Source organism: Cannabis sativa, chromosome X, assembly GCF_029168945.1.
Source record: "Cannabis sativa cultivar Pink pepper isolate KNU-18-1 chromosome X, ASM2916894v1, whole genome shotgun sequence".
NCBI classification, from domain to species: Eukaryota; Viridiplantae; Streptophyta; class Magnoliopsida; order Rosales; family Cannabaceae; genus Cannabis; species Cannabis sativa.
In genome coordinates, this window is record NC_083610.1 from 53,198,018 (window position 1) to 53,214,573 (window position 16,556).

Below are 16,556 nucleotides of genomic sequence, written 5' to 3' on the forward strand. Positions count from 1 at the left end.
TTATTCAAACTAATCACTACAAAATCATTCCAAAAAAAAAAAAACTTTCACTAACTACCCAAATATTTTCAACCCAATAAATACCCATATCAACAATGGTAGAACATGTGGTTTTGCATTTAAATAGTTGTAAAAACCAAACTCTCATTAACGATGAAGATACCGAACTAATACTAAGAGAAGAAGACAAACCCGATTTGATTTAAAATCGCCTTTGATGTTCGTTCACCACCTCCTTATTGTCAAAAATGGCACAGAGTAAGTTGTTCGTTGTGGTGGATGGGAGGGAGTCGTACATATTCTTGCTGAAGATGTTTTTTTTTTAGAGAATCTTGTTGAAGAAGTTTAGTGAGGGTGACGCTTAAGTTTTCCTGTTTAGGTTATATTTTTATTAATATTTTAATTATTTAATGGTTTTTAAAAAACAGAATTTACAGTAAATAAATTAAAAATGGAAGAAATGAATAAAAAAGGGTATTTTGGTCCTTGGAAAAATAAATTTGACCAAAATCATAATTAGGGGACTCTTTTTTTATCATTTTAATAATTACAAGGTTCTTTTTAGAATTTATGGGAACAGAGGGTTCAAAGTAGTATTTAGATAAATCACAGGGGACCAAAATGGTATTATCCCTTTTTAATATTCCTAGAACCCCATAAATTCTTTAAATTTCCAATCAAATTTTGATAACACATGATAACTCTATGGTATAAAGTTATTTTTTTATGCTTTTAAACTAAAAGTATTGTGAGAAGGGTAGTGAAAATGTGTTTGTTTGCTTAATTTTAGTTAGTCTTAGTTTCATTTTCTATTTAGTAAGCTAACTTTGAAGTCTTGTAAAAATGGATATTGTTAAGTGTGTTTTTCTAATTAATTGTGCTTGTTTGTTGTTGAAAAAGGAAAAATTAAATTGATATGAAAAAGAAAAGGAAGCAAGGAAGAAGCGGGAACAAAAGCTGAAATTGGGACAGAATGCTGAAGCAATGCTGAAACGAATTCAGCATTCTGGCAGTGACGTGGAAACACGAGATTTAGCTGTCCACATCAACAGGAATGCATTTGTCTCTAAAAATGAGACCAGTTGGAAGCTTTGTAAAGGGGGGACTAAACCTAGTGGGGCCAAAGTGCAAAAATGATTGGGCTTCTAATTTTAGAGTGTGATTTTGTACCCTAGGGACCCAACAACTAAAAGAAGAAAAAGCCAAGTACACCATCTACATCTTCTATATAACGTGAGCTGCTGCCATTTTTTAAAGGGGAGTAATTGCAGAAAGTACAAAGAGAAGAAAACAGAAGGGGGACCCAAGTGCACAAGAAGAGAAGGACACAAGCTTTTTTTTGTTTGCATTTCTCTTCCCTTTCCTTTTATATTTTGTTCTTTTCTTTCTTCTCTTTAAATATCAAAAACTTGATACGTTGTAAAAAGGGAAGCAGCCATGGATGAACAATTTTGAATTTGGATTGTAATTTTTGTGTTGAACATGAGCTAATTTTCTTAAGGCTTGAGTGGCTATGAACTCCTATGTTGGGTATGATTGACTTTTTAAGCATATTTTAGCATTTATGCCTTTGTTCATTCAAGTGACTTCTCATTTCTATTTGATTGTTATTTCTTGGCCGTTAATAACAATTTGCTAAGCTAGATCTTGTTCTAGAAGGGCTAGATCTAGTAGTTCAACTTGAATGGAGCAAGAGAAATTCTAGATTTAGGTTTTTCTTTGTAAGTGGAATATGAATATTTCATTTACCTTGCATAACTTAAGAATTGATGCATAATTAGTGTTCTCTAATATGGTTTGATATAGGAATATGTAAATCTAGATGGTTGAACTTAAATTGTGGAGTTTTGGAAAATTCTCATAAACACATAAAAATTTTGTTATCACTGGTAGGAATGCTGAGGTAATGCTATAATATCTAGGAAAAACCAGCATAGGAGGAATTAGCTATTCAAGCCACTTTTACCATATTACATTTCTTTTTCTTTTTGAAAGTATTTTTTTAGCAACAATAGCATTAATTTTAGCAAGTTTAATTACTGTCATTTTAATTTTGAATCATTGCTCAACCATTTTCATGTTATTTCCTCTTACTTTAAGTTGTAATTAGTTGGTTTTACATCAAACTTTATTTGCAATCCCTGTGGAGACGATCTTACTTATCACTTTATTACTTGTGTGACTACGTATACTTGCGTACATAATTTTCACAACACACCTCAAAATTAACAGCTAAACAATTTGTAAATCTAAAATTAAATCAATAAGAAAATATTACAACTAGTGCTACGTTTTCTTCCGTTTGCTTTATAGTTTTTATGCACAGTAATATATTTAAAATAAATAACAACTTTGCTTCCATTATAAAGTCCATAAACGTAAACTTTTAATTTTTCTTTTTTTAGAAAAAAACAAATCTTCAAAGTGAATACGAAATTACAGTGTCGTCGATGATGCAGCAGCTTCTGCCGGCGACATGCATCGAAAAAAAATCTAAGAAAGATGGAGAGTGAAAGGAGGAAGAAAGAAGAAGCTACGAAGAACACTCACCATTCTCAACGGCTCTACGATGCTTTGAGAGAGACTTACGGCAAACAACTTTCAAACTTAGGAGATGGCGAAGGAGCTTTCAAATAAAGTTACAGTAAATTTCAGAAACCAAATTACATGTGAAAAGGAGGAATCAATGGGTGTATGGCTGAGATCATTGGAGAAGAAAAAATGGATAAGTTGAAGAATACTTTTTTTTATATCCATTAACTAAAAATGCCATTATATTATATTTTATTAAAATATACCCACTTTTATGAGTGAGTTGTCTAATATACCTTTACTTTCTACTTAAGTCTAACATATAATTTACATTAACTTAAAGGATCTAATGGGGGATATCATCTATAAAAGTGAGTATATCTTAAAAAAATAAAAATGAAGGTAAAAATTAAAACAAGTAAAATAAAGTGAGTATACGATGTAATTTCTCCAAGAAAAAGAAGTGGAAGGGGTCTGTAAAATGAGATTGTAATTTTGAAGGAAAATCAATAAGATATGGGCTTTCTAAATAATTTTACACAAATACAAAACTACCATAAAATGTGTACAAATTTAAAAATATCATATTTAAGTAAATATTTTTAAAAACTCATATTTAATGTAATTTTCACTTTTGTAAAAATGTGTAGGTTATAATTGCACTAACTCTCATTTTTATACGATAATTTGTATTAATTTATATTATATTATATATATTTTTTGAATGAATATTTTATTATATTTAATTATGTCTTACCACAGATTTAGTTATGGAAATTGTATTGTATACCCATTTTATTTTATTTGTTTTCATTTTTAACTTTATTTCTATTTTCTTTAAAATATATCTACTTTTATAAATGATATCCTTATTATACTCCATAAATTAATATAAATTATGTACTAGAGCAAAGAGCAAGAGTATATTAGGCAATCCACTCATAAAAGTGAGTAGATTTTAATGAAATATAATATGAAAATATTTTTAATTACCCTATACCAAAAAAAAAAAAATATTCCTAAACTTATACCTTAGTCTAAGATGGGCCATGTGCCCAACCTCAAGCTCCAGCATCACAAGGTTTCTCGGCCCTCTCTACTCAACAACAACAATTTATTGATTTTCCTAAGGCGCTCAACCATGTTCTTCCAATCACGCTTGATTACTCCAACTTTCTTTTATGGCATACTCACATGGAGAATGTTATTCTTGCAAATGGCATAGATGATTTTCTCGATGGCACAATTATTGCTCCGGATCTTACTCGCCTCCGGCCTTCATCCGTGATCCATTCTTCCATGGATCATTAGATGAAACAGTTAACACTTTGAAACCCTTATGACCGTCTGAAACAATCTCCGGAACTACTCTCGGTCATTTTAATGTAGAGATTGTCTCTTATAAGTGATTTTTGATCAAACCAATTACATAACTTCTTTTGTTGTCATTTGGACCTAGATTGTGACGTCCATCTCTTCTTATCATGAGAATTTCCCTTTTCAAATCTACCACCTCACATTTAGCATTGGTTGGAAGTAATGAAATGAAATAGAATGAAAAAAAAACCATTTTTATTCCTCTCATTTGTTTGTTTCAGACTATTAATTTCCCTATTCTATTCTTATTCTCACTCCTATTCTTAGGTTTTCATTTCTTCCAAACGCCACATTAATCCATTCGCCTTGAGATCAAGCTCTTTTTTTATATGTGGCACCTCCGCACCTGTAAGTTCTTCCAAGATAAGTGCATTCTTACCATGCTTCATAGCGTCTCACAATTGATCAAAGTCATGGATTGAGGAAGATAATTTATGGGAGGGTCCCACCCCAAGTGCCTTAGGCAAGTCATCATCTACATCTCTACACCCTCCACAAATTCATTCATCTAGTCAAACTTTGTCAACCTCAAATCTTGCAGACCAAGATTTTGCAAGAACCACCTTCAACCTTTTTGTTTTGTTCATCATTTTATTTACGACCTTGAACCTACTCTGATATCAATGTGTTGGGTCCCTTTCCTGTAGAAAATCATGCGGTGTCGAGCCAAGATTGTAATCTATCAAGGGTATATTCAATTCAAACACTGCACTGAATTAAACCAGCCAATTCTGGATGAGTTGGAAGAAATTATTCCCAACTATATTGTTTGATTTCATGTCCTAATAATCAATCCATTTATAATTTTTCTTGCAGGAGATCACGTAATCTCATGGATTGATCCATCCAGTGTGCATTGAATAGAAATTATATAAATAATATTCGATGGACATTGGTTGCTTCCTTGAGCAAGAATAGACTGTGAATGGGGTACCATCTTAAAATTAATTGGCAATGGGATGAGTAGCCCATTCATCTTATATATCACAATTTATTTCTACACATTAGCAATGTGGGACTAACTCTTAATACAATGAGTTAAACTTTTTTTCAAAATAGAGAAGAGAAAAGTAGAAACATGATAAAAAAATTAGCTCCATCACATTTATGTTTAAATTTTAAAAAATGCTACATTCATACTCATTGTATATTTTATATATACTAAAAAGAATATATTTAAATGAATGTAGAAAAAAAAAATAATGTATAATTAATGTATGATGCAATATAAAAGTTTGAAATAAAATAAAAAAAAAAAAGTAAAATTTTTTACTAGGTATTTAGAAAATAGCGTAGAAAAGCTCATCTGAGTGCTCTAAGTAGTCAACCAAGGGCGAGGGAGTGAGGGTCCACTCACTAGCTGAACAGACTCTATCTATATTGTGTCTAATCAGTCCCCTTTGAATTGCTTCAGTGACTTTTAGCCATTAATTTGTTGTCTGGTTATGGCCAATTATTGTCAGCTGCTTCCCAAGAGTATTGCTAAGCACTACATATTGTTAATTCTCTCATCAACATCAATAATTTGTTGTCTGGTCATGGCCAACTATTACCAGCTGCTTCCCAATAGTATTTGCTAAGCACTACATATTGTTAGTCCTCTCATCAACATCAATTTTCCGGTATTGGCACCCGACATAATTTAGTCGATACTAGTTGAAACAGAATATTAAATTAAACATCCTCTGGCTGTTAAGAATGTGTCACTTGAATTATATCATACCTACAGAAATTGGGTTTCTAGCGACAACGTGTGTTGTCGTTAGATCTGGACGATGAATCTGTCATCGCAAGAAATTGCGACAATATGTGTTGTCACTAGATCTAATTGCGAGAAAGGAATTCCTTTTCTCTCGCAATGAACTTTTAGAGAGACAAAATTGAGATACAATAATAGAATCCCTTTGTTTAGTAGACAACAAATTGGTTCATTGCAAGAAAAGAATTCCTTCTTTTCTTGCGATCAACTTTTAGAGAGACAAAAAAAATTGAAATACAATGTAGAATCCTTGTTTAGTGTTATTTATTGTAAAATATCAACACTTTTAAGAACTTGAAGTAGTCACCACAACTAATATGTGAATGATGTAAGATCAAAGTAATAATAGATCCTATTTATCCCACAAATTTATAAAACATGCCTTTTTTAATTCTTTTGGCTGACAAGACAAATAGCTTTAGAAAACAACAGTTTAATCAAGTCCAAAAAAGCTTTCACATTGCCGACATCTGCTAACGACTGCTTCTTAATTGTATCACTGAACTCAAATATATAGGTTTGTAGATTAAATGTCACAACGGTAATCGAAGCTTAATTGCAATTAAATGTGATTTGAGTACAGGACCAGGATGCTCATCTTTTAGATTTGGAGGCATGCAAGGCTTGGGACCTTTTGGGGTCAACAGCGATGGAAAGACACTACCTAAATCAGTATGGCTGGAATAAAGGTAACTGACTTATTGACAAACATTTTCAGATAATCCAATAACATATTCTGTCAAAATTTCAAGAATAGCAATTAGCAGAAGAGTAACAAAAGGTACAGAGTATATAACTTTGGCAGTGGCAAATGTGAACTTCTTGGAGTCCCCCCCTGCGGTTGGATTTTCATACTCCAACACATCATCCAATTACAACGTCGGCGACATACGCACAACAGAGGACTCGTACACCTTTCTGGTGAACTGGCTAGAAAGATTTCCCGAATACAAAACTCCAGACTTCTTCACAACTGGGAACAGCTATGCTGGTCATTACGTACCTCAACTCGCTTACACCCTTCTCTTGAACAAAGTAACAAATCAAACAGTTATCAACCTCAAAGGCATCGCTGTAAGCTCCCTTCAAATACAGAATACTCTGTTCATATTGATTAAACTCAAATGGGAGTTCAAACTATTGGTCAACTAACTTAAAAACGCTCATATCTTTGTATTGACTAGTTATATAGATTGGTAATGCTTGGATCGATGATAACACTGGCAAACAAGGTATATACGAATACTATTGAACACATGCCTTGAAATCCGATGAAACCCATGCAGGAATACAGTAATGAGATTTCGTTACAGGTAATTATTCCAGTACCTGTGAGCAATATTTAAGTCAAGGAGATGGTGAACTGGGAGACATTGACATTTACAACACATATGCTCCATTGTATCATTCATCAGCAGCATCAAAGCAATCCGTAAGTAGTTACTACTGAAAACTACCAACTCTCTTTTATATACATCGTATAATATTTTAAGTTTTGGCTATGAAATATGGACAGAATGCTACAGATCAAGCCTCAAATAAGCTAAACTACACTACATTCTTGCATGTGGTAGATCAATGATGTTGATCCATGCTCCGCCAATTATGTTGAAGCATATCTGAATCTTGGGGAGGTACAAACAGCTCTTCATGCTAAACCAACAAATTGGACAGGTTGCGGGTAAGTTTAACTTTTTAAATCAAATACATATATCCATAACATATTCATACTTGGTTAATATGAAGTTGATTTATTGATTGATATTTTAGAAATAATATTATAAAAAAAAAATAAGTATTGATCAGGACGACTCATTCCAATGGTATTAGCGTCATGCCGTGTAGGTCATACAAATAACAATGTGCTACGCAATAGGAAATTTGAGCAGTTAATCGATTCAAAAATTGTAGATCAAACAGCATACATATATCCTAATTTATCAATGAAAACAAAATCGAAAATTCCGGGTAAACAGCTAGAAATTTCAGAGAGCTTAAATGTATTACTTTCTGTTTATTTTATGTGTAGCGGCGTTTCTTGGACAGACAGTCCGGCCACCATTCTACCAGTAATAGAGCAGCTTACAACAAGTGGAATAAGTATCTGGGTATACAGTTGAGTCTTATTTCAGCATTGCTCTTTTCAGCTCATTTAAACATGTAAATATTATATAATTGCAACTGGTATTATGTTTTCAAGTTTAGCACGACATAAGTTACCAAATGTACATTGTATTATATAATAAATAATCTGCAGTGTGGGGACACTGATGGCCGAGTACCAGTGGCATCCTCTAGATACTCCATAAACATTTTAAACTTGCCTGTTGTGAAAGCTTGGCGCCCCTGGTATTCTAGAAATGAGGTAATAACAATTGATCCATAGTGATGGAGTCACTTCTAACTAAAATTCTTTTTCATTTTGCTATTAGCATTTCAATAAAGCCAAAAACTAGATCTCAAAACACCACTTCTCCACATCTTGTGAATAGGTTGGAGGTTATGTAGTTGAGTACAAAGGATTAACACTTACCACGGTAAGAGGGGCTGGCCATATGGTTCCGAGCTATCAACCAAAACGAGCACTGACCATGATCTCATCTTTCCTTGATGGGAAGCCTCCGCCTCCCTCCTGAGAAAACCAATCTCTCCAATAACAGACATAATTATTCTCTCATTGTGAGAGTATTACTCAGTGGTAGTATTTTTACAAAATCCTGCATAATAAGAGGTCAAGAGAGAAATCTAACAGTGAAAAACATTAGAGAATAAAATATTTATTTTCCCAAAATGTACTGCCATTGTAAGCTTAAAACGTACGAATGTATTATACAATGATGTATATTTAGAATATGAATTACATTATACTACTATTACCTTATTATTATCAACTAATGGAAATCATAGAAGTAATGGGTGTTTCAGAAACTGGCTTTGAAAAATGAATGAACTACTGGAACTCAGGTACAAAGAATGGTATTTTATCCACAACATCACCCAGATGACCTCTTAATGATTTTATATAAAGAAGACATGCTTTTCTAGATTCGATCTCTTCAGTGCAATATAAAATTCAGCACCTTTCTGATTCTGCTGCTAGCATGCGGTTAAACCCTACTGCAACTTCTTTGAACAGAAAATTGAAATCTTAGCACATTTGCAGTGGTGTCCTCTTACCCCTTGTTAGCCTGCCTACACCTGTGAGAAAGCTAAGGAATATCTTTAAATTAGAAAGGATTGAAAATAAAATTATTCAGCAAAGCGGAAAGGACAAAGCAAACTACCTTAACTGGTTGTCATTCCTCTAGTGATGATTCATTCTCAATGCCTCTAAGATTTTATCCACCCATCTGCAAGCCAAGTCACAAGAGAGTTCTAGTGTATTAGGCAATAACTAACAAAAGCAGTATCAGACAATGACAAATTTGTTTCAATATCTCACCAAATTTATCAAAAGTTCAGAGAAACCTATATATTTCGCCAAGTGAATTTAAAACATATATATTTGTTTTCTGTCTATTTGCACAAGTAATTCCAAAAACACGGTGAAAACTGTCTCAAAATGTTCCATATTCAAATATCAATGTGTGAACAAAGAAATTGCTTTACAAATCTGTGCTCAACAAGGATATAAAGCTGACTTAGATATTCCAGTGAAAGGTTAAAGGAAACAACAATTACCCTTCAAGACCTGGATGTGTTGGATAGAACACATTTCTCAAGCCTAAATTTTTTGCAGCTGAAGCAGTTGTCTCACCAATACATGCAACTGAATTGCTCCATTTATCAGGTTTTGGAATGAGATTGACCCAGGCACTATTGCAAAACAGAGCACATAATAATGTTTTTTAGTTTAGACTAGAGTAAAAGAACTTGAAGAACATATCAAGTCAAAAAGTGCAAAATTTGCATGTTGACACTGGTAGTTGACTCAATGAAGGAAGAGAGATAAGTTCAAAAAACTTCATTACATCACATAGAGCACTGAACATAGTTATAGTGAACGGAATAGTTGAAGCAATATAGTATTCTGTGTGTAAATAGCAGCAAATATTTGTTTTAAATGAAATGTAGAACTGTTACAAAAGAAAAAACTATAACTCCGGCAAGAAAAGATAATATAACATTTAACGAGCAACTTACCGAATGGCAGAAGGTGAAGCTACTGTGACAACAGGGGCTGACAGTGCCTCCTCTAAAACCATTTGGTCAACATCATGAACAGGTGCCTGCAAGAAATTACTAGAAATTGTGAGCTTACTTAAGTAAATAGCACAGTTAGATGTCAAGTGAGATCACACATTCTCCCCCACCTAAGGTATTTACTTCTTTGATAAAATAATAATAATAGTAGTTTAACCAAAACCTTAACTGATAATAAAATTTGTTTAAGAATTTTATATCAGAAATTCCCAAAGAGACTAAAGTCTGCCCTAGCCATCAAAACCGTAGCATACCGTTGAATATGTATTTAGCCTCGTGACTACAAATCCACGATTAGAAAGACCTGCCTCTGAAAACATAAGTGCATTCAAATTAAACTTCTGAAAACATGAGTGCATTCAAATAAAACTTAGTACTTGCAACAAGAAATCCAACAAGTGCTAAAATTGATCTAAATCAATAATTTCAATTGAAAAGGAAATTACAAGTCTACGTGATTGCATTCAATGCAAATTCTTAATATCAACATAAATAACAATAGAGAAGGTATGCATACTATATGTTACACATAAATAATTAAAATATACTCATGACTTCAATGCAAATACATAGGTATTTAAAAAAGAAAACCATTTAAAATGGAATGGAGAAGAAATTTCTAATTTGTCAACAGATAAGACCATTTATTAGTATACTAGGCTGTCTCAATGTGTATCAGTTCCATGTTTATGAAAAAATCTTCAAAAGTGTCTGAGTAGAAATGTTCTCCATAATTTAATATCTAATTTCATTAGTCTGAAAGAACAAAGAGGGTGACAAAACCTCTGACAAACCATATCTCAGTTGCTTGGAGGTCTTATAATCATTCAATAAATGCCTTGAGCAGGTTTTCATAGCAGATATATTGTTTATTAATATTCAATTGGTACAATTATACACTCCGTAGTGCATTAACAGTCCACTAGCTAAAAACTCCTAGATCAACTATACAGGATGAAAATTAGACCATTCAGACTTCATTAATAGAGTGAAAAATCAGATTGCTGAGTTAGCTTTATTGTAAAAAGATCAAGAAAAAAAAAAACAAATAAAAAGAATCACAGTGTGCAGAAAAATTCCACAAACCTATCTCATGGCTGGCCTTTACTGATGCAGGGTATAAAACGGTGCACTTTGTGTTGCTATTTTTGGGAAGCTCCGAAGCCAATACCTTCCCTGTTGCTGAAGATTGACAATAAGAAAAAGATATTAGTTTTACAATGTCAGAAGCCAAACAGTGCCTTTTCTTTTCTTTCTGTGGATTGCAATCATAACAATGGCCAGAGAAAACAATTTTGAAGAGAAACCATTAAAGCACCCAACAGTAATGCTTTGAAAACAGTTTAGCAAAAGAAAGAAAACATTAATAAATGCTTCATTATAAAATCCAGTAGAAAAGTAAACTTTAGCTAAGCTAACAAATTATTACATTGCAAATTTCTGCTTAGTGGAATTAAACCTCAATACTCAAATATAATTATAAGAATTTCAAGTCTTTCAGTAATCAAGTGAGCCAAGTGACACACAATGTAGGTGCTAAACAAAAGCCAGACACATGTATCATAAGTACCTTTTGAAGGCATGAATGAAACATTGAGAGATTGTTTTGATGATTGCAGTACTTCGTTAAAAATGCTTGCTGTACCAGCCCCAACAACCGCTATTTTCACATTTGGGGTTCCAGAAGCCCTAAGGAACATAACCAAAGTCAAGACTATCAATACTAAATCATAAAAATAAATAAATAATTATAGCAATGAGTTAGATTTTAGAGATTATTTGTTGGCACTAGAATTAATTGATAATCATATAGCAAGACCTTAAACAGCATATCCATTATTACGGAAAAGACAATATATGTTTGAATTATTGTACAAAGACTTTTCTAAAAGGGAAAAAATACTAGGAAACTTCAGGAGAGAGCAGTAGAGAAATATAGAACAGATATATTATATTATCATTGTAATCTCTCAGATAAAAATGCATGATCACTTGAACCAATAAATAAAAAGAGAGGGAATACAAAATTTAATAGCAGAAACCACAGTTCAAGTCATGTTTAAGCAGAGCAGAGTAAACAAAAAACTAGAGGAAATAAGCCTGTATATCCAGTTAGCAAGTTCTAACCCTTACTTCCATACATCTAAAAAGACTGAACCAGCTTCGGGAGATGTTATGACAATCCAATCGAAGGTTGTATCTGCTACCATGAAGAACCAAAAAAAATCAGCAAACAATTCTTGCATAATAATTGTGCCAAATTTAATGAGCTCGTAATTAAAGAGAAACATCTCACTGGAGAACATGTTTTCAATTAGTACCCTACCAAAATATTAATAAAAAGTGACCATGCATCACAAAGAAACAGAAAAGCAATTCTACCATTAGAACGACTGTGTAATGACAGAAACTTATGCGGATCTACCATAGCCAGCATATGCAACCATTCAAAATTGTAAGTGCAATGACATAAACAAAATATTGATAGATAGGATGCTCCACTTGAATTAAATCAGCATAAGAGAATCGATCGATAGAATGTTCCAGACCAACAAAAAAAGGGGGCTTGATTTAAACCACAACAATCTTTTGGCTACAAAACTTGTAGGTGAAATTTGTTTACCCCAAAGAAAAGAAAATACTAGGGGTACATAACGACTTGACTTTTTATAAGAGGAAAACAACCATCATGTGCACCTATTATCAATCCAAAACTCTTCCAATCGGTGTCCATACAATGAAATTACGAAAAATATTGCTCCGTATCACTATCAAGCAGAGAGAAATCTGATGAGATTACCACTTAGTACAGCAGAAAGCCTATCCAGATCAGGTCCCTTTGTATGCTGAATGAGGGGAAGCTCCAAACAGCTAATTCCATGTTTAGCCTGTAATCAACGTGTGCAATTCTCATAATCACACCAGGGTGTATTTAACCACACAAACAATAAGGTCTATATATAGTATGATGTGCAGACTTATTTATATGTCAACATAGCATGTTCATACATAATGTATACTAATAAAGATGACACCATTGATGTGTAGTTATAGAAAACGGACTGGAGTATACCCCGTTAGTACATTACAAAGCGAGCTGCAAGGCACCACCAAAGTCAACATACATGGCAATAATACTGATGTTGCTACATGTCAGACAGAGGAGCCATATGACTACTACCTCTCTAGTTTAGCCACATCGATGGTGCTTTCGACATCAATCATGTATTTTTACATGTTTACAAATTATAGAGTTTTTCTATTTGAACATTCAATTTGCATTCTTATTACTGGATCTTAAAATTTTACAAGTCAAAGAGTATCTATTAGACGAAGTGAATAATTTGGAAAAGTCCAATCAGCTTAAACCAAACCAGCCCGTTCGAATTTATTTTCAATATCGATGAACAGAGTTTCAGCAAAATGTAATTATATGCTGACATTTTGCAGCAATGCAAAAGGTAAAAACGAAAAATCAAACAGCAACAATTTTGAAAAATAAAGTGAATTTAAATAATAGGTCAGCTTCAAGGTGATGACTTAAAAATTCATATTAAGGAAAAGTAAAAGAAACCCTTTAGGCCAAATTGAATTTTCTTAATTACTCTTTTTCAAAAAAAAAATAATTTTCTTAACTTTCATTAATAAGAACTTCACAACTACCTGAATATAAATAAAACAAACACTTTTCGCAGAAACATAGCTACTAACATGAGAGAATGGTGGGGAAAAAATAAGCCATGCCTAGCTGAAAAACATGAAATGTCAGTGTGGGATGGGCTGGTGACGCGTTCAGCAAATAAGTGATAAACTATAGTGCCGTACAGTAAAACCTCGGGCGGTTTCAACACATTATATATTGCGGCTTAAGATTTTAATAAAAAAACTTCAAGTCAGGATTAAGTAATTCATCATTACTTCGTCAGACTCTAATGTACATTGTAAGAAAACTTTGAATGTAGATACCCACTTTTAAAAAAAAAAATAAAACAAAAAAGTCAGTATAAGAATATAGAAACGCACAACAACAAAAAAAAAAGAAAGAAAACGGAATTCAACAGATAAACGATAACACTGGGAATGTGCATTCAGCTTAACATTTGATCAAACACCTAATCTGGAAACTTCACATGCATGAACCGAGAAACAGATATGCAAAAAAAAGCAACTCCAATACAATAAGGAGACCGATGTGGTTCAAAGCTTTTAATCATTTTGGATCCAAAGCACATAATACAAAACCCTAATCATGGAAAAGCTTGCGAACACTGGTCCTAGAATCGCATAAGACGAAAACCTGGAAGAAAATATAATCCAACTGCGATAACAAAAGAAGAAATGAAAAAAGGAATAGGAGAATCACCAGGGCATTGATGAGCTTTCCATTTTTACCACGCTCTCTGGTCACTACAACTTTAGGGCTTGAAGTCAAAACAGAAGACGAAGAAGAAGCAGGTTGAATAGTGGAAGAATGAGCAAATATTCGAGTTCGGCGGTGCAGTAATGGAGAATGAGGAGGAAGTGGAGCTGTAAATGGTAGAGAGAGAGAGGAGAGAGAAAGTGCAGCCATTGGTGTGGAAACGTGTTGAGCTCACAGGACCAGCTATTTATTTCCCAATTAAGTATAGCAAGTAGCATTATTATAATTTCTGTGTACCAAAAAGATAATATTTTATTTATCGAAATTTGATTATCAAACTGTGCTGATTGGTTTATTATTTTATTGATTCATCTACACGACCATTTTTTAAATATGTAATAACTTGAACGCTGTGCTTAATATTTTCGTATCCGACTCAAAAGGTCACAGTTGGTACACCTGTAGACGTTAGTGGATGCCACGTGAAAGATTGTGGTAGGGCCGTGTAATGTGGCTCGCCGACACTCTAGCATCCCCAAGAGGCATCGACCGCCCACCAATCAGCTTGATAGCTTATCATGTGCTTTCTCTTGTGAGCAATCATCACACGCCACGTGTTATCAGATCGCTTCTAATGTGGACCGTGGATTTAGTTGAATCCGGACAAAAATTGGAAGTGTCATCTTAATCGTAGGGTGAGGAGTATTAAAGAGCGGGCCCATGATTACTTGGTCCATTGTAACGTTGGTCCCTCTGCATCCCAACCGCTGGATTGGGTGTTGTGCACCCCCGGTACCAACATTTTGAGTACGTCGTCGCTCTTCATGACTCTTCTGGGACTCCAGAAGTCATCTTTTTCTTTTTCTTTTTTTTTTTTTTAATTAAGCAATTATAATACCAAACAATAATTGATTATTGTATACAACTATATATGTTTTCTCCAGAAATATATTCATCATATGTGAGTCTCTGATCAATATATGAGCAACTAATATTCCAACCATTTTAAAAAGGATAAATAAATAAACTAGCATTCCAATCAAATTTTCATTTATTTGACTTTCATGTCTTATCTTATAATTAATAAAAGGGTAATTTTATAAATATGAAAAAAAGAAAGTTAGTTTATATAAATATGGTAAGGAAACTTAATAAGATAAAATGTGATATTTAAAATAAAAACTTAATATATATATAGTACTGAATTACCATAAAAGATATTAAAATTTCTTTCATATTTTTTAAAAAAAAAAAAACAAATGAAACTACAGTGATCGCCAAAGTTGTTGTCGGTGTCAGAAAAGTCACCAGAGTAGCTCCCTGTATCAGAAAAGTCATCAGAATTGTCACTGTCACCGGAAAAATAATTTCTTGGTGATTTTTTCAGTGATTTTTTTGGCAACAATGCCAATTCTGACGAATTTTTCGGTATCGGCAGCAATTCTCCGACGACTTTTTCGGTACCGACAGCTACTCCGGTGATTTTTTCGACACCAACAGCAAACTCCGGTGACTTTTTTGGCATTACTAACAAATAAAACTACCTAAACAAATAAAAACATTAAATATAGAATTTGAAAACCAAATTTACATATATATGGCATATCAAATACCATAAAAATCTAAAAACAAAAAAATATCATATAAATTGGACAAACTTAAAATTATCATATTTAACATAACAACTTTTAAAATTCAAAGTATAATTTCCTCATAAATTAATTAGTATTGTATTGATTTTGATTTGTAAAGAATATATTATACTTGATTTTTTATTTGGCTGAATGATTATATTTTTTCTTGATTTAACTATCATTTTTCAAAAGAATATATATCACATATAAGTGGTTTTTTTGATTTTCTGATTTATTATTTTTCTCTTATGGATATTTATTGCATTTTTAGTTTTCCTTTTAAATACTAATTTATTTGGCAACACTATTTCTTGCCAAATACAAATATTATTAAAATTGATTTTTAAAACTTATTACAACTAACCAAATCATTTAAAGTTAAACAAAAAGAAAGATAAAGAAAACTAATTCAATTATATCATAATTTTTTAAATATATAAAATTTAGTTAAAACAGGGTATTCAAAGGGCATGCATAGGACCTAATTCTCTCCCGCAATAAAGAAGAAGAAGGTCACTCGAAAGCTTGTATCTCGAGCTAGGCTTCAGGAGCCCCCTTCAACCGAAGAAACCACATGCATGATTGAATCTTGCAATCAGGTACAAGAGCTGGTATTAATTCTAGAGTTGGATTGCTTTCACAATTGATTGTAGAGAAAGAGCTATAGGAACATCCTAAAACGATGATGCTT

At 32.8% G+C, this 16,556-nt stretch overlaps 1 protein-coding gene and 1 pseudogene across 14 annotated transcripts; one reads left to right on the forward strand and one right to left on the reverse strand.

Moving 5' to 3' along the window:
* Positions 1–984: 984 nt before the first annotated feature.
* Positions 985–8,304, forward strand: LOC115725702 (serine carboxypeptidase 1-like; annotated as a pseudogene).
* LOC115695173 (uroporphyrinogen-III synthase, chloroplastic) lies at positions 7,048–14,596 on the reverse strand. Of its 14 annotated transcripts, none has more exons than XR_009685364.1 (12): positions 14,235–14,591; positions 12,672–12,759; positions 12,005–12,071; positions 11,442–11,560; positions 10,958–11,053; positions 10,126–10,181; positions 9,812–9,897; positions 9,350–9,484; positions 8,953–9,018; positions 8,546–8,877; positions 8,202–8,385; positions 7,048–7,321 (listed from the first exon to the last, which is right to left on the reverse strand). XR_009685364.1 is itself a non-coding variant. In XM_061107151.1 (10 exons), exons 1-9 carry the CDS (start codon positions 14,439–14,441, stop codon positions 8,973–8,975), a joined length of 900 nt encoding a protein of 299 aa, XP_060963134.1. In that variant the 5' UTR covers positions 14,442–14,596; the 3' UTR covers positions 8,430–8,877; positions 8,953–8,972. The 14 variants fall into 14 exon arrangements, 4 of the variants coding, with proteins under 4 accessions (XP_060963134.1, XP_060963133.1, XP_030478129.1 ...); XR_009685363.1 differs by having other exon boundaries at positions 8,749–8,866; positions 12,005–12,074; positions 14,235–14,573; XR_004007501.2 differs by having other exon boundaries at positions 12,005–12,074; positions 14,235–14,570.
* Positions 14,597–16,556: the final 1,960 nt, after the last annotated feature.